A 25,279-nucleotide genomic window follows, 5' to 3' on the forward strand; every position below is an offset into this window, starting at 1 on the left:
AACTTTTCTCCGAATTCGGAGAAAATCAATAATTTTGAATTCGAGTATCTCAGTGAATATTGCACTTGGTAACTTGGAAATTATTCTTTTTTGTTGGCCTCACGATAGGCAGGGCGAACAACTTTATAATTAGAGGACGCGGGGGGGGGGGACAGAATGAAAATTTAGATGTTTTATTTAGTTTCAAACTGTATTTTCACTCCGAAAACTGGTACAGGCAAATTTCTGAATTCTTTTTTTAGCATTTTACAAATTGAAACTATCTACGAAACCTCCACACGATGGACGGTTGATGAGATAAAAGCTGCATTGCGACTTACCGGACACCTTGTATAACTCTATATACCTCAGGTTGGTGACCCGCGGGCTTCGTGAGAAGTTTCAATTTTCCCGTGATGTCTGAAAGGTTGAAGACCCCTGGTTTAAAATATGTTTTGCATGTACGCATAGGTAGGCATTTAAGGGTCAAATTCTCGGGTCTCGAAGAAAGAGGTATATGATGTAAATTATGAAATTATATATACATGCACTTGTAGCCTATATCAAACTGTATTCGCTTTAGCCTAAAGCAGTGATTTGCTCATGATGTCACCAAAGCGTCCCAAACAATTAGCGTACTTCACATTTTGAATGTATTTTACGCGTGCAAGTGTGCCGCAAACGTGAAGAATTTAAGAGTCATTTGTGCGTACCATATCTGTCGATCACATTTCAGTCTGGGCAATTTTCCGTCACACTCACACACGCACACATTTCTGTTGGTTATCTAAATTGTAATGTTAAAAGCTGAATATTTATGAAAAATACAGATTATGTAAATATCATTATAATGTCTCTATTCATACTAAAACTGATGGATAAATATTGATCACGAACAAAACTTTGCGTTGAAAAAAAAACCCCATTGAAATCGGAAATTTCGCTTTTGGCGATATTTATGTCTCGCCAAATGCAAGGTAGCGGAAGAGATCAAAATAACTCAACCCAGGTTTCACGGTCGCATTTTTACATTCTGCCATCGAGTGTGTTGTGACAAGGGGATTAACTGCTGCCCCTTCAGTCACGTAAACATGAAGGGCTCCATACCTGTCGCTTTATGCGGCACGATCCTCCTGGGTCTTTGTCTTCTTGATGGTAAGAATTATTCTTATATTCATGGATAATTTAATCAAACGTTATATTTTAATGCATCAATCTGATCTCTCGAATTTAACTCCGAACTAATCATTCATTGACTGATTTTCTCGCACCCCGGCCATTTTCTGCACACGAGGACTAATTAGACCGGGCCCTACAATTTATTGCCGATTCCAAACGGCAGCCTTTTTTATACTTACAAAGAGATTGGTGCTGTAACCCCTCGGTGTGGGACTCTCTGCGATAGCGATCTATTTTGTGCGGTCATGTTATTGCCGTTTCTGTTGTGCCTCGGCGTCAGGGAAGTTCTTGACAAGAGCGAATCGGGTATCAAACTCGTGATACCTGTAAACATCCTTTGGTACTTGGAATATAGTATATGAAATTTTATCGTTTTCTTAAATATCCAAAATAAATACAATTAAACCTGTGTATAACGATATTTTGTTTGGCTCCGGCGGAATTCTTATTCAATAGGAAATAGTGCAAATGCTCAAATTCTCTACAACGATGATCTGTCTATAACAATATTTTTTTTCCTAGGTCCCTATAGTATCGTTATAGGCAGGTTTTACTGTATTAAAATTTTCTCTCTAAACTTCTCAACTCCGTTAAAGGGGGTGTCATGACCTTTTCTCGTTGTCGCTGGGGCTCGTTCTCTGAGGCTTCAATAAGTCAACTTTTCAAAAAGGACTGAAAAATTTTCCAGTTAATTTCAAATCAAAAGCAGGTCAATAGGATACTCGCCTAAAGTACCAAAGGATGTGTAGAGGCGTCGCGAATTCGATACCCGGTATGTCCTTGTCAGAAACTTTCCTCACAAAGGGGTACATTAGAAATCGTAGGTCCCGGTCTACGTTCCTCCCCTCTCGTTCGCAGAAAATGACCGCGGTCCCACAAAAATGGTCAGATAATTTAAATGTGGAGAATTCAAATTTTTCTGAATTTTTTTTAATTTCATAAAATTTTAACAAGTGGTATCTACACATTCGAGTTTAATTTTACTAACACATGTCAAATAGACATTTCTACAGTATTTCAGCATTTTTGTTGCAGTCCTTTCTTTATCTTAAGGACTTAAGTGAGAGATGTCCAACTGGGAAATACGCGTTCAAAATTTGTTTCTTGGATATTTTTAAGTTGACATTCATTTATTTATTTTTTTATTTTGAAAGAGCCAATTAATCGATTCATATGAAATTTTTGCATTTGATTTGCAATTAAGTGAAAATGAATTTTTTGAAATTTCACAGGTCGTGACACCACTTAAATACAGTGAAACCTCTTTCTAGGAAAACATACGCAATTTTAATTAAACCTTTCAGCGGCAATGACGAGATATCTCGCTTCCATAAAAGCCGCTTGTTTTAGTATTGACAAGCCAAGACAGTTTGTAAAGTTGATTTCTCAATAGAAAGCTTTTCTCGAAACTCCTTAATTTGCAATCATAAGAATTTACTGCCCTTTTCATTAAAAAATATATGGTATTTTGGAGGGGAATTTAGTGATTTCTAATTGCCGCTTAAAGGGGTAACATAAGTTGGGGATTGTGTGTACATACTTTAGTATACACACAAGCAAATTAATTTACCATGGTTTCGTAAACAAAATTACTGTAGCTTTTGATGAATGAGGCGCATCTTGAAAATTGGAATAAAAAGAAAAAAAAAGTTATTTGGAATAGTCGCGACTTTTTACACGCCACAGCTGCGTATAAGCCGCAGGTTATTTTTATTGGATAACTTATGAAACACCAACATTCAAATAAAACTTAATTTTGTACGTTTAACGTACTGCTTTTCTTCCAGAGGTTTATAGTAATACGTTAGACGTTATAATGGATTAAGAGACTGTTTTAATTAAATAAAAATGAAAATACAAAATTTTTTTACTATAGAACTCATTATAGTCCTTTTGAAAATCGGAAAACATAGTTATCATAGTTATAATAACATTTACTACGAGAAATAATTCATGGGAAGATTATTTGAGGAAAAATATTCGAACAAAAATTTGTTAGTGTTCTCTCGGAAGGTTCTAACCCGTTGGAATGGACGACGAAAATAGTGTTCGTGACCCTATATGAGGGTGACCACTAAGAATAGGTTCAAAATGCGTACTTTAAAAAAGGATTTTCTCGAGGAATAATTTTATTTTTCGGCTGGAAAAGAGACCGTTAAGTGATTTCACTTATATATAAATAAGCCAATCTTGTATCCAAATACATGTTAGCGTATGAGAGGTTTTGAATGAAAAAATACCAGATATTTTCATTGCACATATGTTTATTAATGCTTCTTCGAATTTTAGGAGCTGATGGTAAGTAACTCATAATATGTAAATTTTGTGTGGAAAAACCCCAGCGGAAGTTCATCTTTAAGTAATTTTCAAATGTGTTTATATAAATCCTTTATTCTAGAAACATCTTTCATTTAATCACCTTAATTATCTATAGGTTATTCTAACAATTTTAATAATTCAGATTTTAAATAGGTTTAAGGTAAATCTTCGCAGTAAATATAATTGAAATTATCCGAAATCATGTTTCCTAATCATTTTGGTAGATAATAATATTATACGGTTTCTCAGCTGCGATCTTATTCCACATTATAACACTAATTATGGATCAGCTGCTCAAATATTGCTGAGACCGAATCAGTAGCTATTCTACAGTTTTATAATTATTCTTAGTAACTTCAAAAACTCAAAATTACTAAGGCCAGTATTATACTGTAAAAGTTTGATAAAATCCCTTTTATAAAACTTGAAAAATCTAACCAATAAGGTTATTGGTTAAATTCTAGAAAATGCAACCGGTGACGTTATTGACTGCATTTTTCAAGTTTTATAAAAGGACTTTTACCAAACTTTTATAGTGTGATGCCGGCCTAAGAGAAATTTATTCTCTTTTGTGTGAATCCTAAATTCAACTTCTAACGATGCGATGCACAACGGACCTCTTATACGAAACCGAAGTTTTGTCGTATCATGAGCATTGCATACGATTTTATGAAGGATTATTTTTGAAAATTGTTCTGGAGTGGTAAAAAAAAAGCAAATACAATCGACCTTCATTATAACGATCTCTTCCATTCCATACAAAATGAACGTTGTATTGGAAGGTTGTTATACCAAATGTTCGTAGAAAAAATTGTTTTTAAGAGAATTTATATTTTGACGCAATAAAAACTATATTCATTTAGTTATGATGTAAGCAGTTGTAATTAAAATGGGAAAGTTGGGAAATAATATAAAAATGTAGTAGTTACAAGCCGCACCCCGTATGTACTGAATTCTCCAATATCAAGGGTAAATGTCAAACACAATTACGAAAAACACGTATTTTGCACATTCATTTGCAAAAAAAAGAGTGAAGTAGAGCTGAGGTCGGACGTTCGTTGTATTGGATTGATTTGGTTTACAGGTCGTTATATTGGATTAAAAGTAACATGGGATGAATAAGGTGAAAAGGACTTATCGTACCAGTCGATATTGCGGCGCGAGTGGCGTAGTTGTAAGATGCCCGTCCACTACCATGTAGGCTATCGTCAGATCCGCGGGTTTGACCTCAGCGCCATAAAATAAGGAATGCCTCATGTTGGACGTTGTGGTCGTCGAGTGGTCATATTGACGGACTCGCATCGCGAAGTCCCGGGTTCGAACCGCACCGATGCTTCACCGGTTGGTTGAAGTTGGTTTTTTCTGTGGTTTCTAACTTCGAGGCGCGAATGTTAGTCGATCTCTCCCTTTAAAAAGTCTCGCCACAGAGAGCAACAGATCTACAACGGTCCAAATATTCAATCTCATTACACTTCACCCACAGATGGTAACACTGGAAATTAAAATCATGACACTACATACACACTCAGATTGTTGGGAACCTATACATGCATATACTTCCGGCACAACTCAATCGGTAGTAAATTGTCTCTAGCGATAGACCGGAGTTGTGCTCGGTTTCAATGAATGAGTGACCGAATGAATATGACGCTTCGGAGCCTGTACCAGTTGATGTCATCGCCCTCATAGAAGCGGTTAAATACCATCAGCTACCCTGTTATGTTATTTCAAGGTCACGCTTCAGTAAAAGTATTAGAGCAGTTATCCGAGATCATGCCCACTGAGCCAAGGTGGCAAGAGCAACTTCATCGTTGATTGTGCAAAGGGATGATACAGCCCATATTGCCCTGGTTCAATCAGGAGAAGGACAGATAAATTCTTTCCCTGCCGGAACCTAGGTGACCACCGACAGATGGAACTTCTCAATATGCCTTCGCAAAGCCCCCTACAAGATCAGGACGAGTACGGAAGTATATCGTGGCTTCCTCTAGCGGGAATGATTTCCTACCCAACTAGATCGGTAGTAAATTGCTGCATATGATCGGAATTGGTGTGCGGTAAAGTAATAGTAATGGACATTTTAATAGAACGCTCGCAATAACGCACGTTCGTTATAACGAACGTTGATTGTGGTATGCTTGGTCTCAAACTCTGAAAGTAGTCTTCACATTCCCCTAAAAAAACGCATCCTTCCGCGGCTTATTTCATCCTTTCCTAGAATATACCGTGCGGTTTTTTGGGGCAATATTTTCAAAATTACATAGATTTAGTCTATGGGACGTAGAAAAGGGCAACACTAGATGAGTGGGTATTCAGGGCTGGACTATTAATACAGATATGATTCTTTGAATACGTTTTGTTTGAAGGGCATTAGGTATCGGAGGGGGATATCACCGGAGTATTTAAGATTCTGATTGATATAGATTATAGAGATTATTAACTATTTACTCTACAACAATGCACAATATTTACTATAACAATAGTTTTTACATTTTCTAATATGGTCAAGCAAATGCTTAAATTCGGGGACACAAGTATCGGTTGCTTAAGGCATCGCGCTGGACTGGCATCGCTAGAATCCAGGTTCGAACCTCGTTCACGGTACAGCAACGGTAGGCTGAATATGCTTTTCTGCGTTTTTTAACTTCGAGACGCGAATAGCGTAACTGCACTCCGTCTCCCGTTAAAAAGAATCTCCCCGGGAGAGCAGGTAAACCTTCAATGCGCTAAAGCAGAACTTTCAAGACAGATGGCAGTGCCAGTATAACACGAAGTAAGCATAACTCTGGCAATATAAATACGTTAGTACCACCCATATACGCACGTACGATACGTTCCCGCATTTACCAATTCATTCGAAATTACCTAAAGGAATGCTTACGAACTGCATGTACTATAAAATAGTAGTAGACCTTCAACACGACACTTTCCATAACACAAAAATGCAAGTGTCCGCCATTTTTACGTCAAAATGTGGAATATAACTGGCATCAGCACCAACAGAACACGAAACACAATTCTGACAAGATAAACGTGTTAGAAGCCAAAAATACACTCAGAACATGCATTCTGGCGCGTATCAACTCGTTAGAAACTCCCTATAATAATGTTTATAAGGACAAGTAGTAATATTACAAGTTTATAATACAAGTAGTATCGATTGTATTGGGATTACTCCATGTTGTTGAGTGCCTTAGGGAGTTTTTCCAACAGGGTTGTTAATGTATCCGTTTCAGACTCTTGCCACAAATGTGTAGACTGCTTTCTCCCAATGTGAGATTTTTCCTTTTGACCTAAGAGAGTTAAACACTGACTTGGATTGTGTAAGTTTTGAGTTAGAATATGGTGGATATCAACTTAAGTGTCATTTCATCAGAGGGCAGTACTTGTAGCTGAACTTTTAGAGAGGGGGTTTTCAGGATGACTTCCAGGAAAGTGCCTCCAGGAAAAGGGTAATTTATTATATAAAATTTAGCAATAAATTTCTGGAAAAAACGTATTTGAAGATGAATGCGTCTTTACTGATTTTTGCACTTGATTGATTTGAGCGAAGTGAATTATTTTATTCATCAATTATTTCTTCATCAAAAAGGAAAAAAAAGAAGAATTGAAAAATGAAGATTTGCTGACATTTATGTTTTTAATGCATTTTTTAAGCATCGAAAATGGAAAAAAAAGATTTTGAAAGTTCCAAAAACGAATACAGTCAAACCTCGTTAATGAGTCACTCTCGAGAGAGCAAAAATATGACTTAGTAAGCGGAGTCACTCGTTAAACGGAGTAAGCCATAGCTGTGCTAGTTCCTGCCTGAGGACAATTGGGACTTCCAAAAAGCGACCCGATAAGCGGAGTGACGTGTTAACCGGGTGACGCACTAACGAGGTTTGACTGTACTCCGTTCTGAAAGGGGGTCATGGAATATCTTGCAGTTCGTTGTCGTAAATTCTCTCGCAATAGACACTTTTAAAAGGAAATATGGTAAGCATGGTGCGAAAAATCGAGAAGTTATCTATATTTATACCACGACAACTACTGTATATTTTATGGGGAGTGTACTACATTTTCAATAATTTTTGAAGTTATTTCTTTGAATTATTCGTCTATTTGTGTTGTTGTATTTAAGTTATGATATCCATAGTTTTATGGGTAAATTTTACAGTTTTATTTCTGCATATGTAAATTATAATTTTTCATCGTGCCTTTAATTAATATATTTTTTTGAACTTCTTTTCCAGGCTTGTTTGGTAATTAGTATTTTTGGTACCAATTTCTCATAAACTTTCACAAAAAAAAATAATCAAGATAAAGATTTAATGCTATTCATTGCGTGCATTTTTTCTGATTTACATTATATTTACCCTTAGGTTTCGGAAAGAAAAAGGTAGGAATACGTCTCACCTATACGTCTGTACCTATTTGTTTATTTGGATGAAGTTTTAAGTTATAGTGGTCTATACTTTAATTTCTTGATACTAATTTAATACGTACGTGTATCGTATTTCTAGAACTATCCTCCACGACTCTTACATGTTTCCAAAAGCATCGTAGCTTCAATTTTGTGATGCTTACACTGATGCGGTGCTAACGTAATTTTTCCGTTTCAAAATAACACAATTTCTACTGAGTAAAAGTTCTATGGTTTTTTAAAATCGTAGAAACATTGAAAATGATCAGCGAAAAGAGAGACATTTAGTTGAAATTCAACATCTATGAAATCGCGATAAGAAGCAATAAAAATTGTAGAAATATGGACAATGATCAGCGAAAAAGAGGACATTTAGCTGTGATTCAACGTCTATGAATTCGCAAATAAGAAAGAATTCGAATAAGAAAGAATTAAAATTGTAGAAATATGTATAATGGCCAGTGCGAAGGAGGCTGTGATTCAGCTGTGATTCAATATCTATGAATTGGCGATAAGAAGGTAAAATGGTAGAAGCATGGGTAATGATCAGCGAAAAGGACATTTAGCTTTGATTTACAGCTATGAGTTCACGATAAAGGACGAATAAAAATAAATATTAAAAAAGAATCAAAATTAAATAAAAATAGCACATGACTAAAATTTTCTTCTCTTTTTTTTTCCTACCAAAAGCAATATTTGAAAAAAAAAAAAAAAAAAGATCGTTAAATCGTCATTTCGTCAAGATGTTCGTCAATATTCGAATATGTTGATTCTTTTTATTTATACTCTTTCAACATTCGGATTGATGAGAACCAAAGATTTCGAATACCGTTATCTCTATGAATTTTCAAATAATACTGGTGAGTTCATTATGGCTTTAGGAAATGGGGGGGGGGGGAGGAGATTTCGTAAATTGGGTTTATTTTCGATCGCATTCCATGTACAAATTTCAATTTCTATATATTTACGTGGATTATATTACGGGTAGTGGCATACAGCAGCTGACTTTATTTGATCATTGACCACATCTTACTTGAGTTTTAGAATCAACCACATAATTGATTTTTGCATCTGAAACTCTCTTCTTGAAACAACCTATATTTAGCGATAATTTTTTCTTAACAATTCATGAAGGAAAGAGAATTTTTAGTTCTTATTACCTGAGGTAAAACTTCGAAAGAAAAAATTGTTGCTATCAGCAGGGAATCGAACTCTGGACCCCTTGCAAATCTGGCAAGTGCACTAACCAATGTGCTCTGGAGACGATTTCTACTTTTCCAGGTGGACGCCAGCAAACTTTTCTTTCGAGTTCACATCGGAATTAATATTTAAAAAGTTAATTTTTCTTTGATACACTATGGGTTGAGAAAAATTATCTCTCTCTACTGTCGCCACCTGGGGGCTATTCTGTGAAGTAGAGAAGTCAGGTCAATACATTATACGAAAATGTTGATGTGTATCGGATTTTTCTCCTTTTATTTTACTCGCACAACCCACTAAGCAGGTGGCGGAGAATGATGAAGGGGGTATCGGAGACTACTACAGTGGATCTGGGACCCCAATACACAGGTTATCTCAGTGTTTACTTTTAAGAAGGTTCCTACCACAAATATCTCATTTTTATCAACAAACTTCTATTTTAGCTTCATTTAAAAGTTTTAAATAAAGTTCAAAAAATAAATATAAGAAATAATTATAACAATTTGTGATCACAAAGTTTCCCTTGAATTGAGCAAATAGCTATGAAGCGTGAATGCATTTCATTATATTCTACGTATTGAATTTTCCTGCGTATATTCCGTGGATTATACGTTAAAAAAATTGAATTTCTATATGCGGATCATATAGGTGTAAAGCACGGGTTCTTAACCTGTGGTCGTGACCCAAACTTGGGTCACGGGGTTTTCCGACATGGTTCGTTCGAAGCTACAAACAGCCAGGGATTCTTGAGCTATGACTCACGATCCAAACTTGATTCGGAGGTGCTCCCGAAATGAGTCTTACAAATCCACTTACAGTCCTGTTAAGGCGACTGGAATAGGGAGGACTACAGGAAGAATAGGGAGGACTACTCCAGTGGCTGCAAGTCCTGTTATAAATGGACTTATGGTGTCACTGGCTTCGCTAATTTCGAAAAATTAACAGGCCCCCATGGGTCGCGGCTGGAAAAGGTTGAGAACCCCTGGTATAAAGTCATGTCCTTACTTATCTTTTAAACCGTTTGTAATAGAAACATATTTCCAATTATAAAAAAAATATCTAAATAACGGGTCCATTTTAGATATTCCTTTTTTTTTTTACTGGAAGCCGTATATGAACTGAGATACAAAATTTAATTTTTCAAACGGTTCTTTAAACCTCTCTTTCCTGCGTCCAGCAAAGAAATCACTCGTTTGTAAGAGCAATTTTCACCGAAATATTGTTGATTGGAAATTAAGGATGCAGAAAGTTTTTATAAACTTGCAACTGCAAAATAATGTGTCGATTTTGTTTCACAAGCTTCTCCCTTACTATAGTTGCTTCTTCTCGCATTTTCGGTGATTTTGGAACTCAAAACTGGAAGGGGGAAAGCAAGCATGTCTGGTGCTCCGGACTATAGAGGTCGCAAATTTCACCCTATAACCTCTCCTTCAATATTACAGGGGATCGCCAAAATACGTGCTTGCCCCAGCTGACCAAGATGCGGCGCTGGGTTTACAGCTGCGAGTGAAAAAGATTCATATTTTTTCTACGAAAAACGTGCGAAAAAATTTCCTCTTCTATTTCTTGACATTTCATCGTTGGTAACTGAAATTTCATACGCGGATTCCATTGATGTAGAATTCCTTGCCCATTATATGCAAGAAATTAGGGTTATATGTCAATGTCGTAAAATATACAATGCAGTTTTTACTAAAACCTTTGTACTTACTTATGGTAATGATGCCACATGATGTGTCTACCTTAAATTCATATGGATATCGGTATCATGTGGCAACTCCCAACAGCCTTGCATTTTTTTGTTTTTTGGTTTCTGTGTTTCGTATTAATGCTTATTTGTTTATTTTCGTTTTTCACAGAAACCATCTAAAACTAGTGGCGGAAACAAAAACGTAAGTAAAGGGGATGCCAATAAATGAATACGTGTGAATAAATGCCGTACTAGTACATTACACGCAAGTAATTGCATTGGCTTGTTTCATTATAGTATTGGCGAGCAATGTAAGCTTGTTACGTTTCTGTATCATGATTCAATTGAAACACAAATCTGATATAGGAATATTTTTTCGAGCTGTGATTCCCAAAGTGGGTTTAAATAAACTGTGATAGAGGAACCAGAAAGAATTTGAATTGTCTGTAATTAAAACAAAACTTCTTAATGCACAGGGTGCATAAGGAAGTCCCTTTATCTCGGAATAACTCGTGAACCGCTCATCCTAGAAGCATACTGTTGCGGATAATGTCTCACAAGTCCTTGAAATGAGCAGAGAGAGGATAAACAATTTGCAGGACGTCAAAGATCTATTCACAGCAGCGATCGTGATAAAACACGCTAACAGACAGCGAACTACGAATAATGGTCTCACACATTGAGGATAAAGTCCCATAACTGACTACCTCCCTCTGTTCGTGGCATAGTTTTATGGACACCGCGAATTTTCGAGAAATAGAAAGTCCCAGTAAATTCTATTTTATAGTCAGTGCCTTAACTATCCATTCATGTGCAAGAAATTGCATTTAGGTCCCTTCTTGGGCCCAGAATGGCCCATTTACGTCCATTTTGAGGCCCCCATTATAAGTAGGCCCTGTGCGGGTGCACCTTCCTAGTTATGGCACTGTTCATAGTCCTGCATCGGTGGCGCCACTTTCTGGTCACGAGAAGCCCTACAGAACGTTACAGAACAATCGCATGATTTCTTCCCTTTTCCCTCTTGGTTTTGTTAACTTAAGGGGTTTTGAGCAAAGTGCGCTGAACATACTTTTCGCAACAATACTTCCAATTGGAAAAAAGTATTTGAATAACATGTAGACCTCAGATATGTCATTCATATTGCAAAAGGGTTGTATAGTTATTAAAAAAATAACTTTTTATTTGGTCACCCTATCTTCCAACCTCCAATTAGAAAGTTGTTGCCCGGTCTCGACTGATCCCAAAAAAAAAAAAAAAACCAAAAAAAAAACAATTCCATGCTTTAAGTGCAATATTCGCTTAGATATTTGATTTCGAAGATCGCTGGATATGACGGAAAGAGCAACATATGATGTGCCGAATGAGCTTGTCCGTTTAATTTATGAGGTTCTTTCCTCAATTTTTAAAGTCGAATATCTCGGCTTATATTACACTTAAAGACATTGAATTTTTTTGTTCAGGCTCAAGAGAGACAGGTCAACAACTTTCTAATCGGAAGTTGGAAGGCAGGGCGACCAAATAAAAAGTTATTGTTTCATTTATTTAAATAACTATGCAATCCTCTGCAATATGAATGACGTATCTGAGGTCTACACGTATTTGTATACTTTTTCAAGCTGGAAGTATGCCTCTATGATTAAAGATTCAAGACTTTTTGAAGGATAAAGCTACTTTCCTGTGCACGCTGTATAAGACACTTTTATCACATAAATTACATCAAACCAATATAGTACCTCAACTTTTACCACCGCAAGCCAGGGGGAGATCCAAATGAATCCCATCTCGCTAACCTACGAAAACCAACCACTGCAAGCTGGGACCCCTTCTGTCACCTATATTGAATACAATCCAAACTCTACCTGTTTTAATCCGATGTACAGAATTCAACTTTATATATATATATATATATATATATATATATATATATACTCTTTTCATTTTTACTCTGTATTTCATGTTTACTCAAAACACCAATTATATTTTTAAAGTAATTGTGAAATCTTATTTGGTCACAACACAAAAATATTAACCGGTATTTTGGGCGTAAAATTTATACCGGTATACAGCATAATATCGAATAATGTATAATATAACACATTTTTTTCGTTTATATGCTGCATACCGGTAAGAAACCAACTAATTTTATTTAAAAAAAATTATATCACACAGATAGTTTACATTTTACTTGATAGGTGGCGGTAAAAGTTCCATATTTTTTGTTTGATAAATCGCATAAATATTTTCTACGCTTTCAGAATCAATATAGTAGAATTTTTATCCCTTTCGGACACTTTATATATTGTATAATAAGGCAATATAATACATATATTTTTCGGAAAGATCACGTTTTTACGTGAACACTAAGAAGTATTTTCTTTTCTTTCATGGACACCATTATGGCATACTAACGCTGGAGAAGTGAGGTTTTCCATTTCCCAGGACAGCCCCGCGATGCTAAATATTATCCGCGAAAATAGATCAAAATAACATGACTAAAAATTCGCATGATGGTTGCCATAGAAAGCATTTATGTGTGGGGAAACGCTTGCATCACGGTCTAAGTGTTTAATTTTTTTTTATGTGCCTGCGTCGGGCATGTAGCCGAAAAAAATGCATGCCCTATCAAAATTTTTACATGTCCTGTCGAAATTTTTATATGCCAGGGAATGTTGCGCAATATATTTGTCCAGCCCTGCTGTACATGTTATTCTATTGCAAATTTACGCAATAATAACAACTTCGAATGCGAACTTCTTCCGACGAAAAGGGTTGCCGGGAAAATGGACACAAAATTTCCTGACCACTCTTACAGAATATCATAGATATAATATAATCATCTTATCTATCTTATGTCTATGCAGAATATAGTTTCTGAACTGTTGATCGGTTACTCTTTTATGCATTATTTAAAACCCCCTTTGGATTTACGTGGCACACGCGCAACTCTTTTCTCAGTTTTTTTTTCAATTAATTTTCATACAAATTTTTGCACGAAATTAACATTTTTGTAAATTAAAAGGTTTAATGAGTGTCATAGCATTAATTTTTTTTTGCAGAGAATGTTATTTTTTATGAAATTTCAAAAATGAAAATTATGGTAATTTTATCCTGTGATTGTAGCGATCTGGAAATATATTTTTCCATTGCCATGAACAGAAATAATTTCTTTAAAATAGAAAAAAATAGTTTTTCTCAATTTTTTTTTGTCACGTGGCACATGAAGGTTCCAAAATCATAATTAATAATTATTTTAGTTAAATTATGTTAATTAATTTGTACTGATTAAAAAGTTAAGCAATTGGAAATTTACATAAACCACAAAGAAAAACATGATAAATTAATGTCCAATTTTTTAAAACTGCTCAAATATGCTATTTAACCCTTTAAGTAAGTGGCATTGACGAGATATCTCGTCTTCATAAATACCCTCTTATTTTTTCACTGACATGCCCAGATATTTTGAAAACTTGATTTCTCGGTGGAAATTTTTCTTTATACCCTTTAGTTTGCACCTGCTGAGAATAGAAAGAAAGCCTACTTCATTAACCCCTTCGCTTACAAGCGATTGACAAGAAATTCGGAAGATCTCTATTTGGCAGATCGGCGATATATATTGTAACCTTGTCCTAACCTGACCGCACGTTATAAAAAGGAAAATGACGAGAAGGAAAAAAAAGTGAAAGAGAACAGAAAAGTAAATGAAAGAGTAAAACAGTAAGAGTAAAATAGGTAGGTTGGTAAGAGTGTAGGTACAAAGTAGATTTCTCTTCCCATCCTCAGCCTACCTGTTCTTCACCCTATGTATATAGTATACAGATATACCATATGTGAGAAAAATAACCACTATCAAGGTGTAGAAGAACGAAGAGGAAAAAAATATTAGGTTACCACTAAGATTTGCGATGATGAGGCGAGAGGAAAGAAAACAGAGATAACTTCTTTGAATTTCGTTTGAACGCAATATTGCGTCCTTGATCGTAAAATGGTTAAAAGAGATACGACATTTTGAAGGGAGGTTTAGTGATTTGTAATTGTCACTTAAAGGGCTATTTAATAATTTATCATATTGAAAAAAATAAAATTGTGTAATTTTATCATTAATCACAGGAGTTATCAAAATTTGGTTAATTAACATTTAATAAGCGTTCATGAATATTTAGTTATTAACACAAGCACTAAAACATTTTCCCTCTAAAAATATTCCGAAATTGTGTTTGTTTTCAACTTTACAATTTCATTGTCTTTTATTCAATAGTGTTAGCAATATTATGTATCAAAGCAATTAATTGTATCTCATGTTTAATAATTTGTATCTTCTGATAATAGTACGATTATGTTGACGTATACGACGTGCCACCTGAAAATAAAAACCAAGATGTTCAGTACATCGTAAGTGCCTTTGCTTTTTCTTTATATAATTTTAGAAATAAAATAACTTTGTTTTTCATGAAGACAATCAAATGAATCACATTAAATAAATTGCTGAGTAAATCTGAATTTTGCTGTAAACCACTAATAGTTTCTTCTGTTTAATAATATACAGGATGTGCCTGGCTCTGATAAAACTTACCATGATGTTCAGTATATCGTAAGTTTTTTTTGTTTTTTTTTTCGAATTACACTTACGTAACTAAAAAAAAATTTTTTTTTTTGTCCTTGGGTAAAGTTGTTGTTCACTGTGTTTACTTGGCCTGATTAATTATGAAAATGGTAGTTATTCCCCCGCAAACATTGTTTTTGTGATCAGAAGGTCAGCATTTGTGAATTGGTCATTTTCCATTGACTGATTGGGTGAGTAGAACATTGAAAATGGCAGAAAAATAACTTTTCACAGTGAGAATCATTTAAAAACTGTAAATAACTTTAAGGATATAAGTCAGGTATCTAGACGTTTCACAGAACATGAAATTAGAATTAAAATTACATTTTAAATTTTAAAAATACAGTAGAACTTCCCCTAATGGACACTCCCTGTTAACTGACACTTTACTGATCCCCAGTCCCATGGAATAGGGATTTAATGTGTTTCACTTCCATTTAAAGGACCTTAAAATCAGGTGAACTTTAATTTTTTTTTCCAATCTCTAGTTGTTTTTTTTTCGGTCACAAACCGAGAATTTGTCATATTCAACTAATATTATGTTTAATGCGAGGCTCGTGTTGGTGAATATGACAAACCATGAACTAATTACTTAATTAGCTAAATATAATCATGGTGCAGGAGAGCGAATTCGAATAGCGATGTTGGTTTTGTTTGTTAATATTGTGTGAAGAAAGCCCACATTACAAGACTGATAATGTTATTATGAATATTTTTATCTTCTATCTTCACACTTATTTTAATTTAATTTTTATTGCAAAATATGTATAGGGCACGTATTAAGTACGGGAAAAAATAATTAATTGGTTAAATGAAGAGAAGAAAGGTTATAATTTTTTTCCCATGTTTATCAGATTTTCCAACTTTATTCGGGCATTATAATAATCGCCAGTATATAAATGAGATAAATGTAGCGAAATTGAATCAAACTTTCTTTATCGAGACGATTGGTGATTATGCTTAACCCACCAGTGTATAAGTTTCACAGGTGAATATTCATTTTTAACTTTAAAAAATAAAGGAACACCAATTCCGATCGAAGGAAAATGTCGTATAGCTACGGAAGTTCCGCACCTCCCCATTAGCGGACACTCCCTGTTAGCGGACGAAATCTTTACTCCAATAGGTGTCCGTTATCGAGAGCCCCCCCCCCCCCTACTGTGTGTAATGGGATTTTCCCCGACATTTATTCCCATAAACATCTTGACGTTTCAGCCCCCACAAAAGTGATCTCCGTGACATTTTCGATGTGTTCTCCCTGAGGTCCGTGATACAAGTTATATATTTGCCACTAAGTAGCTCGAAAGTTGACTGCTTGCCTTATATAGAAGTCGAGAATTACGGGCCTTATATAGAAGTCGAACTTGGTGAACGTGCTTTTTTGGGAGTAGGTAAGCACCCATGATTTCTTTGAATATTCCCAGATGAGCGTGAAGGATGGGATGCGCCATTTGAAGAAGCATTGGAAATTCTATTTTTGCATAGATTTTTGTTTTTGCGCAAGTTCAAGATGGTCTTTTGCCCCAGTGATCAGCTATGCCGTCAAACATGCCAACAGATTATATCCCAAGCTTCTTTCTCACTCTTTGACTTTTTTGATGAGTTCTTTATATTCCACATTCTTTACTGTGATCCGATGAAGCCCGTCTTTTAGTTTTCGTCGCAGAAAATGTAGGGAACGTGTTATAGACGTTTTAATGCTGCTGGATGAACTATTTCATGTGATTAATTTTTATGTAAAATGGAGGAATTTTAGTACTTTCTGGAAATCAGTCATGCGAAATGACCAAAATGCTAGTATTGCTTGAAAATTTTAATATCGCATGACACAATGCCGAATAAAGGAAAAACTGTGAAAATGGAAATGGGCTGGAGATATTCCAGGAAGACAGGACAACAGATGGATCACAAGTATTCTGGATTGGTAACCCCGTGGTGTTACGAAAGAGAAAGCGTCCAAACGCAAGAGGGATCGACGAGAGCCAAAAAGTGTGTGGAGCCAGTTAGAAAGCAGAGCATCACATAGAGTGAAATAGAAAAATTGCATGGAAGATGGTTGATGATGATGATGAAAGACAGACTGTGACTGCGATTATAGCATTGGAAATATGCAGGGTGTCTTGTAAGTCCTAATGCGGCCTTTATCTCTTCAGTCATCCGTCGTAGAGGTATGGTTCTTATTTAAAAAATGCTCAAAATGTGTTCAGGAATCACTCTGTACCAGTTTCGGGAGTGAACATACAGTGTCAGAAAATAAAAGAAAATACTAAATTTTATACGCTCCCCCGTCTAGTAATTTTAATGAGAAAGTTGTTGCCCTGTCTCTTATGAGCCCCTCCTCTCAAAAAATGCATGCTTTCTAACTGCAATACTCGCTGTGATATTCGAATTGAACAATGTCAGAATAGTTGGGAAAAAACAGCATAAATTATGAAAAGAGTGTTGTCCGTTAGATCATGACATACTTTCCCACATATTCTACGATTTTTGAATTCAAATATCTCAGCGAATATTGCAGATAAATACATGGGGGCTCAGAAGAGACAGGGCAACAACTTTCTATTTGGAAGTTAAAGAACAGGGTGACAGTATAAAAATTTAGATATTTGATTTTGTGAAAAAAAAAAAACTGTTTTCACGCTCGAAACTGAATTAGGATGATTTCTGAACATATTTTGAGCATATTTTAAACTGGAACTACACCTCTACGACGAACGGTGGATGAGATAAAAGCCGCATTAGGACTTCAGGACACTCTGTATATCTTCAGTTTTTTGTCTGGAAATTTTACTGTGGAAATGCGAAAAAAATTTTTAGTGGGGTTTTCCACTACATCAATAATTTTTAAAATTATTGTGATATATTCGATTTTTGGAATATTGAGTTCGCTTAGAGATAAACAAAGCCCAGGAAATTAAATATGAAGTAATTAACAGGACCTACTTTTTAGTTGTAAATTCATGCAATTACATTGATTTCAATTTTTTATTTACATCTTCTTAAGCATGAAAATTAATGTTCATGTATTGTCTTTTAATATTCAACTGCATGAATTAATATAGTTTAGGATATTTTAAAATTAATCATGAGCTTCTTAAAAAGTACATCGAAAAAATTCCACAGCTTTAATTAAGCATTTTTGTAAGCTGAAACAGGCAGATGTATAACTTGGAAGTTTGGGGGGGGGGGGGAAGGTTCGAAATACCTAGTGCCCCTTAAAAAAGGGTAAAAAATGCATTTCTACGTTTCTTTAAATCTAGATTTGTTTATTTCATGAATCGCGCTGGAAGTCGCCATATTGGTTAACTTAGACACGGTTTGTATGTCCCTCAAAGAAAGAGGCAGATATCACGTGATCCAAAACGCCTCATTGAAGAAAACCCGGGCAACGCCGGGTATTATAGCTAGTAGAATATAAAGTTATAAATTTTTTCTATAAAGAAAATATCCAACGCATTCATTATGTTGAATAAATTTCTTTGTAATTCTGAATTTTTATGGAGACCGCTAATTTCTTGTACTTAATGATATGCAGGATTTGCCTGGGAATCAATACCAAGATGTTCAATACATCGTAAGTCTAATTTTTTTTTGTTTTCATTTGGAAGAATAAAATAAATTTCTTCCGCAAAGAATACATTACCTAGTAATTGTAAATTTTAGTTTGATCACTAATTTCTTCAATTTATGATATCCAGGATCTTCCTTACGATGTTGTTGACATATACGATATCACCGAAAAAGTGGTCAAAGATATTGAAAAAATCGTGAGTATTTTTGATTTTAAAATATTTTTATCAGCATATTTTGTACTAGAGGGTGCATTATTATGTAATTCTGAATTTTAAATCACATAATTTTAATATTTCCTTTTGACAGGTCAGAGTGAGTATCAAAACAATTTTACGCGTTTTTTTCAGATAATGCATTTTTTTATAAAGCTCTCGATCATCCATGGTCGTGGTCTTCGTTAACATAATGTATGCAACGTATTTTTGTTCCTGTGTTAGGATGTTGTTATTGAGGTAGGCATAACTGATGAAGATGATGAAGTGATACAAAAGATCGTCAAGAAAATCACTCATATCGTAATCGAACACGTAAGTCAAAATTTTCATTTTTTATCAATTTTTCGGATTATTTCGTATTCAATGGAGTTTGTAAATCAATCACACAATGACATTAAAATCTGTTTGATGGATCACCTAGCTTTTGGAGTCTAAATGTATCTGTGGAAGTTATATCACCCCAGCTGAGAAGGCGTTTCGACATCCTATACATGAGGTTACGCTCATTGGATAAAATCACAATTGCAGCAGTAAAAGGTGGGGCTAAAAAGGCAGAGGATTCGATTCGATATTTGTTTCATATCCCGACTTACGTCAGCCATTGCATGGCTCTCTCACAACTTGAGATGTAGATGGCAGCACTAACTTTCCATACAACAGATACACACTCAGACATTAATTTACACACTTTTTCATCACAATTAATTTTCTCCTGAAAGGAATTAGATTGGCAGTAAATTATCCAAAATTGCAACTGAAAGGCGTTGTGCTCGGTCAAGAAAACCAAACCTCCATCTCTGAAGTCTCTCCACAGAGAGCAATCTGGGAAACAAAACTTAAAATCAAATTAAAATTAAAAACGCATTAAAAACGCATAATATGTCCAGGAAAATATCTGCTAATTATATGTTCACTCTTATACTGCGACTTACACTGTAGTCTTACGACCGATAAGAGAATCGGTATCCAGAGGATTGAACACTTATATTTCTATGGAGCTCCTCACACGGAGGTATTGGCGAAAAAATATTGTACGCGACGGAGTCATTGGAAACATTGCATGCTAGTCGAACGCAACAAAAGTATCGCGACTCTTGAAATATTTCTTCATATTTTCGTCGGTGGACATTGTATGAGGGGTGTTCGACGCTCAATTTTGTAAAACAAGATAAACAGTTATGTTATATGTGACTTTTATTTTCTACAAAAATGTTGTCTGATGCAACTCTAACCCCCGAATCCTTCTCGAATGGAATGCGTGTAATATAAATATAGGTCACGCACACACACGTGCGTGTGGGATCATATGGGAATACCCCGTACCCTCTCCAGGATAAACACAGTTATATTTTTTTCTCTCTGTATGGTGGCAGCGTAGTCAGCTTTTAGAAGGAAATAAAGCTTCTTCATCTTTTATAGAACAACAACTCTCTATGCAAGTAAAGGATATTTAGAACATGAACTTGATTTACCTAACGGGTTGTTAACAGTCGCTCATAAAAGTTGACAGGTAAACAGTTGATTTATTAATTCCAGGTAAATCTCTTTTCCAGTTGAGTACCTAGAATGCAAGAAATCTGATTTCAGTTGGCCGTAACGAAGAGTGCACGATGGATGTTATTTTCAATGTATGGATATACCCATAATTTTCTTCTGTATTTATTATTTTTTATGGAAATAATAGTGTAGGATGATAATTATTTATAATTATAATAAAATATCATGAACTCCAATGCTGCTCCAATGAATTACAAAAAATTTGATTTTTTTCCCACCTCAGTTCATGGTGTACGGAGAGATAAGGAAGTGAACTAAACACTGTGTCGTTTCAAGTAATTTTTCGGGCTTTGAGATTTTTATTTTTAGTAGTGCCGTGTGAAGGGGAAGGGTAACTCGATTCATGTGAGGAGGCTCTTAGAGTAAAGGCCTGCTCACACGAACATACTCAAATCGAACTCGATTCAACTTTAGAGTTAATTTGACTTGAATGAGTCGAGTTGCCCGTTCTCCCTCATATAGCGCTATTAAAAAAACTCTCAAAGCCAGGGAAAATGAGTAGAAACAACGCAGTGTTTAGATCACCTCCTTTTCTCCCTGTACATTACGAATCGGGGTGGGAAAAAACCTCAAATTTTTAGTGATTCTGGCAGCGATGAAGCTGATGGCATTTTATTATAATTCTAAATAATTATCATCATGCACTATGATTTCCATAAAAAAGGAATAAACAGAGAAGAAAATATTATGGGTGTAGTCATACATTTAAAATAACATTCATCGTACACTCTTCGTTACGACCAACGTGATTGGGATTCCTTGCATTATACTTAAATGGAAAAGAGATTTACCTGAAATAAATAAATCAGCTGTTTACTGTGAGTCCTGATGAGTAACTGTAAATAATGCGTTAGGTAAGCCAAATTAATGTTGCGAATATCCATTATTTGGAGTCGTTGTAGTTCTATATAGGATGAAGAAACTTTATTTTTTTAAGAACTGACTCTATTGCTACCATATCGTGAGAAAAACAATGTAACTGTGTTTATCTTGGCAGGGTACGGGGTTGCCCATATACTCCCACACGCACGTGTGTGTGTATGCATGACATACATTTGCACATTACACTCATTCCATTCTAGAGAGATTTGGAATTTGTGTTTCATCAGAGAATATTATTTCTGTAGAAAATACAAATTATATAAAATACTGTATAACTCTGTTTATCTTGTTACAAAAATCAGCATTGGACACTCCCCCCTACAGCCCCGACCGACGATGAAGAAACATTTCAAGAATCGGGCTACTGTTGTTGCGTTCGACTAGCACGCAATGTCGACAGTGACTCCGTCGCATACAATATTTTGTCACCAATACCGTGTGAGGAGCTCCATAGAAATATACTTATTCGATCTTCTCCATACCGACTCTCCTATCAGTCGTAAGACTTCAGTATATCCGTGTGAAAAGTCCCTAAGAGTATACAGCATATATATATATCAACACATTTTAAACCCCTTGCTCTTTACGACGCGAGCCTTTTTACTGACGTTATTTTGATCTTGCTCAATAAGCGTAACCCCATGTTAAAATTCTATATATGGGATGGAAAAACCTAGTGGGGAAAAGTGACGATTGGAAACGTCAATGTTGAGAAATTTATGAATAAAAAATAAAAAATTTTAAAGGCAAAATATCTAATAAGAGTTGCTTCTCTTCTCATCAGTAAGGGTACATTCAAGCGATGCAACTCATTTTTAATTTATAAATAAATCATTGGTCAATGTATATCAACGTTATTGCCTTCCTTCAAATTATGAATTTCACAAAAGGTTTTGAAATCAGTTGTATGTGTTCATTTAAAAGTATAGTTATTCTAGAATCCAAAACTGCTTCATTTTCATCCCTACAATATCTAGAAGGAAAGGTATTGTGAATTAAATAAAGTGAATCGAATGTATTCTTATCCTGAAAATGAAATCGTTGAATGCGTTTCCTGAAGATTTGTGTTTTTGCTTTTCACTTCACGAAAAAAACTTGATTGTATTTTAAACTTCTCTGGTTTTTCAATGGATGAAGAACTAAGCGATGTGTTTGAAAATTTTTTATTTATATGCTTTTGGATTGAGAATATTAAGTATTTTTTAAGAAAAATGTGTAATTTTCATATACACAATCATATCTGAAAAAGTTTTCACAGCATTCTGAAGCTTTTAGTTCATTACACAGAACAACGTTATAGCAATAATCAGTGTGAACATGTTGATGCAATGTACGTAGTTCTCAGTGTACACGGTTCAGCAGAGATACTGAAAATATGGTAATTTTATATATAAAATTAGCAATGAATAGCTTTTGCCAAAATATTCAATAAATAGCATTGATTTTTTTTAAATTTTATACCATATCCAAACCACATTTTACCCACGCAAAGTAACAAAAAAAAAGAAAGAAGAGAAATAAATGAATAAAATAAAAATAACCTGAAGGCAGGAAGTCGCCTTAATGTTTTGTTGCTCTAAAAATCGTATTTATACTGAAACTTTATTGTTGGAACCAACGCAAGGGTTCGTTACAATTGATGGTAAGTAATGAACTATAAAGGAAAATTACAAATATATTAAAGGAAAAAATTAAATTAAATTTCAAGAAATCATATCCATACTCTCTGGAACCATCAAAAGAGAATTTCTAACAACATATATGAGCATTATAGAATTACATTTATATATTCCAAGTTTAACGAACAGAACAGGATCAAGAAAAATGAAAAAAAAAGTGACTTTTTCTTCAATAATCGAAAATTTATCGCTACGTTATGACGGAGTTGAAAAAAAACCAGATAAATATAAAATTCTCGTAAGATGAATTGAAAAATACATGTGTTATACAGTATATATTTTCTCTTCTTGTTGTCAGGCTAAACGTGGAAAGTACGAATTACACAATTCTGATGGGTCCCTCAATCACAAGGTCATTTCAGGTGAAGCCCGTGATATCCTCAACAGAATCATCAAACTTGTAAGTAGCATTTCATTTGGCAAAACATTTGGAGGAATTTCTTGTTATTTACACTTCAGTTGCACTCGGAACTAAAAATTGTATTTTTACTACTCCAAATTGTATTTTAATTTTTCCTCTTTATACGTATATTTTTTTGGATCAGTCATGGTATTATAATTACAGTGATGAATAATTACAATTTTATAATTCTTTCAGGTAAAAGTAAGTATTATTATTTTTTTTTAGACTCAATCGACTTTCCTTCTTGTTCTCCATTATATATCAAAAATCACGCTGAAAAGTTTTTTTGGGGAATACCAACACTAAATTTTATAACGTGATAAATCTAATATAATTTTAGGGATACTAATATGGATTTAATATAAATGTGCAGGGATAGTAACATTATCAGGACGGGAGTTTCACTCTATGAACAACATATAAAATACCCTGCCAGGGTAAAAAAATAGTATCACTTCACGAAAGTATATTTGAGGATCTTCTTTTTAAAAGGGAACATTTCCTCTTTTGCTAAACTTACAGTAGAGGTAAGCTTTACAAAAGTAGAAAATAGGCCAACAGGTAGCTGGTAGGAATGATAAAATAATATTTAGAAACCATGTTTCTTGGTCAACATTCAAGAGAGTTATCCCCATTTCAATGTTGGAAATGCTCTGTTTTGAAAGAAAATTAATGGAAATAAAACCTTTACCTTTTAAAGTTTGAGCTGGTCAAGTCTGTAAAATTGGAAATTCATTCTACATCTGTTGATTCCAGAAGGTTTTAACTAGCCCAGTCATTAACAAAAGAAACACGATCATTCTACTGTGGAATCTCCCATAACAGATACTCTCGTTGGCGAACACCTCCACTGACTTACAAAATTTTGAATTATATCGACGGGACACAACGTATCTTACTATCTATTAACGGACACTCTTCGTTAGCGAGGAAAACGCTAACGGAGGGTGTAGCAGAAGAAATTATCCGGTCTCATGACTGTCCGTTATTGAGAGATACTGAATTGAGAGATAAAATACTGAAGTGTATGAAAAAGGTGGATATGTTCCATTTCGATAAAAACGACTAACGTTACGATGTTATTTCTACCGAATATATTCCCGTTTTAATATTCCCGGTTGTATATTCTGGCAGAGCTTAATCAAAAGATTTATAAACCGTTAAAAAGTTGCATTCCGAAACAAAGTGGAAATGTTCCCTTTTGAAAATGAACTTTTCATTTGATATACATTAAGTTGGATTAGTTAAACACTGCCATATGAAATATTGCTATTAGTTGACTAAATAAAATGAAAACTGTCATACAGATGATTTATATCAGAAAAAAATAGAATTTTTCTTATATTCTTCCCCAGACAGAAATTAAATTTGTGAAATTAACAATATTGTGGAAACAATTGTGGAAAAAATTTTCTGAAACTTCTATAATGAAAATAATAGGTTTAAACTTATTACATTATCTATTCCTAATTTGCTTTTCAATTATATTGCCATTGTAATTGCATTTTAGTTGACACGAAACAATAATTTCAAGATATTCTTGAAGAATCGCTATATGAACAAACAAATTTTAAAGGGAAAAAGGCTTTGGTGTCAAA

At 34.6% G+C, this 25,279-nt stretch overlaps 1 protein-coding gene and 1 long non-coding RNA gene across 2 annotated transcripts; both read left to right on the forward strand.

Moving 5' to 3' along the window:
* The first annotated feature begins 1,070 nt into the window (after window positions 1-1,070).
* On the forward strand, window positions 1,071-19,220 carry LOC149077593 (uncharacterized). Its single transcript, XM_089242378.1, has 9 exons — window positions 1,071-1,134; window positions 3,448-3,456; window positions 7,713-7,721; window positions 7,842-7,858; window positions 10,942-10,974; window positions 15,099-15,161; window positions 15,316-15,360; window positions 18,908-18,946; window positions 19,071-19,220. The coding sequence occupies exons 1-9, from the start codon at window positions 1,071-1,073 to the stop codon at window positions 19,218-19,220; spliced, it is 429 nt and encodes a 142-aa protein (XP_089098504.1).
* A 161-nt stretch (window positions 19,221-19,381) lies between these two features.
* LOC149077594 (uncharacterized) lies at window positions 19,382-23,682 on the forward strand. Its single transcript, XR_016193996.1, has 2 exons — window positions 19,382-19,472; window positions 23,577-23,682. It is a non-coding gene; the product is annotated as an uncharacterized LOC149077594 (long non-coding RNA).
* The last annotated feature ends 1,597 nt before the right edge of the window (window positions 23,683-25,279 follow it).

The sequence above is a fragment of the Pholcus phalangioides genome, unplaced genomic scaffold, assembly GCF_987345545.1.
Source record: "Pholcus phalangioides strain wild (caught in Gottingen) unplaced genomic scaffold, Ppha-v1.0 ptg000015l_1, whole genome shotgun sequence".
Lineage (NCBI taxonomy): Eukaryota > Metazoa > Arthropoda > Arachnida > Araneae > Pholcidae > Pholcus > Pholcus phalangioides.